The sequence below is a fragment of the Solanum dulcamara genome, chromosome 10 (assembly GCF_947179165.1).
Source record: "Solanum dulcamara chromosome 10, daSolDulc1.2, whole genome shotgun sequence".
Taxonomy (NCBI): domain Eukaryota; kingdom Viridiplantae; phylum Streptophyta; class Magnoliopsida; order Solanales; family Solanaceae; genus Solanum; species Solanum dulcamara.
The window spans coordinates 22,512,961-22,519,249 of record NC_077246.1 but is presented as its reverse complement, the minus strand read 5'-3'; the positions used below and the strand labels follow the sequence as shown (position 1 = coordinate 22,519,249).

At 35.0% G+C, this 6,289-nt stretch overlaps 1 protein-coding gene across 1 annotated transcript; it reads left to right on the top strand.

The window, feature by feature from the left end:
* Positions 1-1,008: 1,008 nt before the first annotated feature.
* LOC129870287 (thioredoxin-like 1-1, chloroplastic) lies at positions 1,009-3,334 on the top strand. Its single transcript, XM_055945015.1, has 4 exons — positions 1,009-1,481; positions 1,755-1,931; positions 2,098-2,262; positions 2,671-3,334. The coding sequence occupies exons 1-4, from the start codon at positions 1,233-1,235 to the stop codon at positions 2,974-2,976; spliced, it is 897 nt and encodes a 298-aa protein (XP_055800990.1). The 5' UTR covers positions 1,009-1,232; the 3' UTR covers positions 2,977-3,334.
* Positions 3,335-6,289: the final 2,955 nt, after the last annotated feature.

The window sequence follows — 6,289 nt, the reverse complement described above, 5'->3', positions numbered from 1 at the left end:
TTAATTTGAGAAGGCCTAATCGAAACCGTATTCTATCCATTATCCAAATATCTGTTCCCATATTTTTCTGGTCCGGATCTATTTGAAACCTGAACCACAGATCATCATCAAAACGAAACGAACCGTTGGATTGTGATAAAGTTAACAACAACTCCATTCATTCCATAATATTTGTTCATTAATGATTTTGCATCATTCTTAATAAATTATAAATAAAAAAATAATTTTATCATATCAATATTTAACAATAATAACAATAGCATACCCAGTAAAATTCACAAGTAGGGTCCGGAGAGGATTGGATGTACGCAGACCTTACCACTACCTCATGGAGGTAAAGAAATTATTTCCGAAAGACCCTTGGCTCAAAAGTCACAATTTCGAGGACGAGAGAAAAATAATATATATAGCATAATGAAAAAAATAAAATAAATAAATAAAAATAAAATACAATGCAAAATTTACAAAACGAATAATAATTATAGCAAAGTACTGCGATAATCAAAGGCAATAGCAAGACAACTATAAAGGAACGCGTAGATCTACGACCATCCTAAACCGACACACGGCAAGACACTGCTCTATCTTTACTAGCCTTCTATCCTAATCCGCGACCTCCACTCTTTTCTATCTTAGGTCATGTCATCGGTGATATGAAGTAGCGTCATATCTTGTCTAATCATCTCGCTCCAATACTTTTTCGGTCTATTTCTATCCCTACCCATAGCCCCCAAATTCAACCGCTCACACCTCATGCCCTTCCTCTGCACATGTCCAAACCATCTCAATCTCGTTTCTCATATCAATATTTAAATATGATAAATATAATATCTTAAAAATATAATAGAGAAATAATTATTAATTAATGATAAAAGTAAATTAAAAATTAAATTAAAATTATATTTTGATTTTATAAATTAAATAAATATTATTAGATATTTATTTTTAATATAGTGGATAACTAAAAAAATTTCTAAAAAGCCTACTTATATTTGATCCATTTGTTATTTTGGGACCCGCTCTGTCTCGCCCTTTCCCCAACTTTTGCCTCTTACTTCAATCTTGAAATCTCCATTAACAAGAAAACTTAGAAAATAAGAAAGAGAAGACATTTTCAGATTTCCAGTTTCTTCATCAGGGTCGATTGCAAACTTGTCTCTTTTGGGTTGTTTTTTTTTTATGTTGAATTGTTTGTTTAAGAATTTGAGATCGTTCGTTTCAAAAGGAAAGCCATGACAAAATTGATGAGCAAAGGCTTTATGTTTCCTTCATCTTCTGATTGTGGTGAAATTTATCATCATCGCCGTCATAGTCTACATGGGATCTCTTCTTTTCCCAATAAATCGGTCAATCTTTCTTGCCTTCCTTCATTGAAACTTTCATCTTCTTATTTGCCAAGAACTGATTTTTGTGGTCGTATATTGGAATGCATACCCAAGTTCAACCGAAGAAATCCACAAGTTGCAGCTATCACTGCTCAGGTTTGTTTCTTTTTGTTGTTGACTTTTTTATTTTTTTATTTTAGGGGATTTGTGGTTGAATATCTTGAATATGAGTCCTGTGATATATAAATGTAAAAACAAGGTCTATTTTTTGCTGTTTCAAATCGAACTTTGTCTACCAGAATATGGAGATTGTTCACTTGCCTGATAATGGTTTAGGTCATTTTTGCTGTATGATATGTAGTTTGTTTTCCTCTGTTTTTTAAATTGAAATATTTCAATTTTCTCAACTGATTTTCTGTGTGCTTACAGATGAGTATTGGAATCAGGAAAACACAGAAATGGTGGGAGAAAGAGGTTCAACCTAACATGAAAGAGGTGACCAGTGCCCAAGATCTTGTTGACTCTCTTTTGAATGCAGGGGATAAATTAGTAGTTGTTGATTTCTTTTCCCCTGGCTGTGGAGGCTGCAAAGCCCTTCATCCCAAGGTAAAAACTCCTTTTCTTTCTCTAACAATGTTTTTCTTCGCAAATTCTAGCTTCTTGTATGTGTGTGTTATCTAGAATGCCAATATAAGATTCACAGTAGTACTGTGAACTGTATGTCTGTCTATTAGTTTTGAACTGACTTTCTTTGTCGAATTGGTAAATACAGTTGTGTCAGCTGGCAGAGATGAATCCAGATGTGCAGTTTTTACAGGTGAACTATGAGGAACACAAGTCTATGTGTTACTCTCTTAACGTACACGTTCTCCCATTTTTCCGTTTCTATAGAGGAGGTGAAGGTCGTGTTTGCAGCTTTAGCTGTACTAATGCCACGGTTAGTTTTTTATGCACCTATTGCCTGCTTCTGCCATAGCAATTTATCGTGTTTTTGGATAAGAAAGTTGATGATGGATTCCGTTAGCTGGCAATGTATTTTTTGAGTTCTCTCAAAGTTATTGGATCCCAGTTTTCTTTTCTAGGTGATCTGTGTCCCCAAGTTTTATCCACAATCACCCTTTCAACTGATAGATCATCTCCTTGATGTCTTCAAGATACTAGTTTTTTGCTAGTTGGATATTATTGAGCTTGCTTCTTTGAAATGTCAAGCAGTGATTTCCAATATACTGAGCTTGATTCTTTATGAATGTTATAACATCAATGCTATTATTGGCTGTCTCTGCACTTATTTTGTTGTCTTTGTTTGAAACTCTAGTCTAATATCATTGTGCATACCATGGAACAGATCAAAAAATTCAAAGATGCACTGGCAAAGTATGGTACAGATCGTTGCACCCTTGGGCCACCAAAAGGGCTCGAGGAGAAAGAGCTACTTGCATTGGCAGCTAACAAGGATCTCTCCTTTAATTACACTCCAAAAACAGAAGAAGTACCTGACCTTGTTACCTCACAAGAGGAAGTTGAGGACAGAACTCCTCCAAATATAGAGTCCCCTCTACCACTTCCTCTTCCTCTCCCCATTACCTCAAATAGCTCACAAACGGCCAAACGGGATACAGAGAAAGAAGCCTATGCTACTTCTGGTAGATGATTTTAAAATTGGGTGGTAAATGATGTTTGAAGAGATGATATCTGTACAGCTATATATTCTGCTTTGTTGTGTTATAAGACTATTGCAGTCGGGAAGGACTTGAGAATTAGTAATAGGGAATGCCAAATATTTAGTGGCTACTGTTGGGTATATCTTGTCTTGTACATAGTTTATGTGGAAGCTCTGGTATTTATGTGAGCCTGAGAGATAAGAGAAGAGTCCACCATTCCCTTTTTGTTGGCTTCTTCTTTTTTTAATTGGAGTAAGCCGAAATGGTTCTCTGATAATAATAAGATGTTTGTACTAGTTTCTGATATCTTTGTTATTGAGTAATGATAATATGATGTTTGGAGCATTACTACTACTTTTTTCATTTTAGTAATTCTTGGAATTATTATGGTGGTACATGAACAAGGGTGAGATAATAAAATAAAATAAAACAAGATAGAAGTTCTTATTAGATTAGGCCATTTATATAGTTCAATATTGAAGAAGAAACCTCAAAGGCCATAGCCCATATATTATGTGAAAGAATCTCTTTTCTCATTGGCAATTGTTGTAGGAAATTCATTACATCTTGATAATAAAACAAGGCCTAGTTGTGTGAAGATGCTAGTTCACTTGCTGGCAGACTTGCCTGATCATGTTCGTATGGATATAGAGGATGACAAGACTGGAGCAATAAGGACAATGAAGGTGACAATTGAATCTGACTATCTTTCAAAGTATTGTAAGGAACACAATTAGAAAGGCATAATGAATTTAAATGCAGTGCAGAATATTTGCATCCTGAGTTGGGGACCAAACCAGACTGAAACAGAGAAGCCAATTGTTAATAGTGCAAAATTATAAATTTGAGCCAATGTATTATCAAAAGTTGAAGGCAAATACTGGCTAAAGCACGTTGTATAAGTAACTCACAAGTCACAATAGTAAAATGTGAACCAAATCGAACGTACTAGCATATCAATTCGTTCTCCTTGCTTTCAAGTTGGCAATCCTGAGAAATGGAACACTGTACGGAATTTTAAAAAGGAAACTTAGAACAAGGGTCAACAGACTACAAAGGAGACTGAAATTGCTCAAGGCATAACTAGAAATCAAGTATCAAACAAAGAACAAATTCTAGTACTGAGGTGTAGAGTAATGGTTCACATAGACATGAGATAATTTAAAAACAAGGAGGATGAAAACTCCCAAACAAGAGTAGAACACTTGGAGATAGAATTGAAGAAGACGACGACATATATGATGGTTGATAAAAACATTGGAGATGTTAATGGACATATACCAACAGAGGAGACAAATGACATCAGGGAAGGTTTGGAGGTTGATGTAGACAATGTGAGGGTCTATGGTAGAGACTGATCAACTTGCAATGGTTATAACTAGTCATGCTAATCTAGCTAATACTAAGTTGGGAGGTGATCAACAGATAAAATTTCCACTTTGAAAAAAACACAAAGTTTTGCATCTAAAGTCACAAATCATACAGTTTTAATTTGGAGGAGGAGGATGATGCACATGTTATAACTTAGGTATCTAAATAAGCACCAAATTAAACATCAATGAAAGGCTAGAAGAATGGTAACAATGAACAACTTACAAAGGTGATACCGAAAAGGGGTGTTGTTGCCAAGCATTTAGTTAAATGATGATATGGCATGACATTACATCAGTTATAGGCTGCAAATATTACATGCACATCATAAAGAACCTTTTTAGGAAGTCAAGCATATTCAAAGATACAAGAGAGGTGGGTTGGAGTATTGGAGAAATCAACCCAGTTATTGTGTGGCAAAGGATGCACTGATTACTGCTTATAAAGCAAAATGTCCTCCTTTTATTTGTTTTATCAATTGCCTAATATTTTAAAAGGCAGTTTGTTCGTTGGATACTCTACTCTTTCATGAGATGATAAAGATTTTGTTGTTGTGGACAGTATATAGAAGAAGTGACAATATCTTAATTTTCTAATTCATTGCCACGATTAATTATTACGAAATATGCTATTGACTTCTTGTTATTTATAATGTATTGTTTATGAAATAATAATTGATTTATGATAATGTTGGCGGTGAAAGATGTAGGAAGGGTTAAATAAATTGCTTGGGGTTGGTGAGGTGTTCTACCTCACCAACATGAATGACATGTTAGAATGGGTGTCCAACTAAGACATGTCTAATGGGAGAAGGATTATGTTTGAGCAATTTAGCTGACGTCAAGGATATTTTGTATTGAGGAATAAATTTGACCCCTTTTTATGTGGATGGTATCGTAGTTATGTTTTTTCCCCTTCTCTTGTTTTTACTTTAATAATTTGTTATTCAATATTTATTGTTGCGACTAATAAGGTAACGCTTATTAAAAGAAGAACCGCTCCCAATTTTTCTCATTCCCAGACTTTAACTTGAGATAGGTCTAGTGAGGGAAATTGTAATTACCGGTTTCATGTTTAAATACAACGTAAATTTAATTTTTATGAGTCGTGATGGTTAATTATTGTTGAAAACATCACTAATACAGGTAGGAAGGCATTGCCCAAAAAGGATAAGACTTGAGAGTTGTGACAAAATAAGTCCAACAACTTTTTATTGTTCTCTATCCATGGCACCTGTGTTTGCTCTAATCGCGATGAAATCAATTGCGTGTATAGCGACCAAAGACATAAAAACATATATCAATATGACAAGATGGGAAAAGTAATGGAGGCTCAAGTACCGGAGAGTGATAGTTAAGACTCGAGATTTAGATCAAGTATTTTAACTTACATTTTGCTACCTCACTAAATTCATAAATACTCTTTAACTTACCATCAAAGGTGTACATAGATGAATTAGTATTGTGTACTAATAATAATATTGATAAGTAAAACCTCGACAATGTCGACTACCTACCAACCCCTCAACCTTTATATCCTCAAATCTACGGTCATATCCTCAATAAGCAATAGGTGTCAATATCCGATCAAATCACCTCTCCAATACTTTTCAGCCTACCTCTACCACTCCTAAGACACACCATAGCCAACCTCACAACTCCTCACTCGGACATTTATACATCCCCACTTCATATATCTGAACAATCTCAACCTCACCTCTCATCTTGTCCACCACAAAGGTCGCTCTTACCTTACCGAATATCTTTGTTCCTAATTCTCTCCTAATAGGCCCCTACATCCATCTCAACATCCTCATTTCCACTACGCTCATAATCTCAACATGCAACTCCCCATATAACATAGTGAAGATTGAACGACAGTAATCAGAGATAGAGGAAGAGCAATATGCTCAAGCACTGCCAACATGCTCGA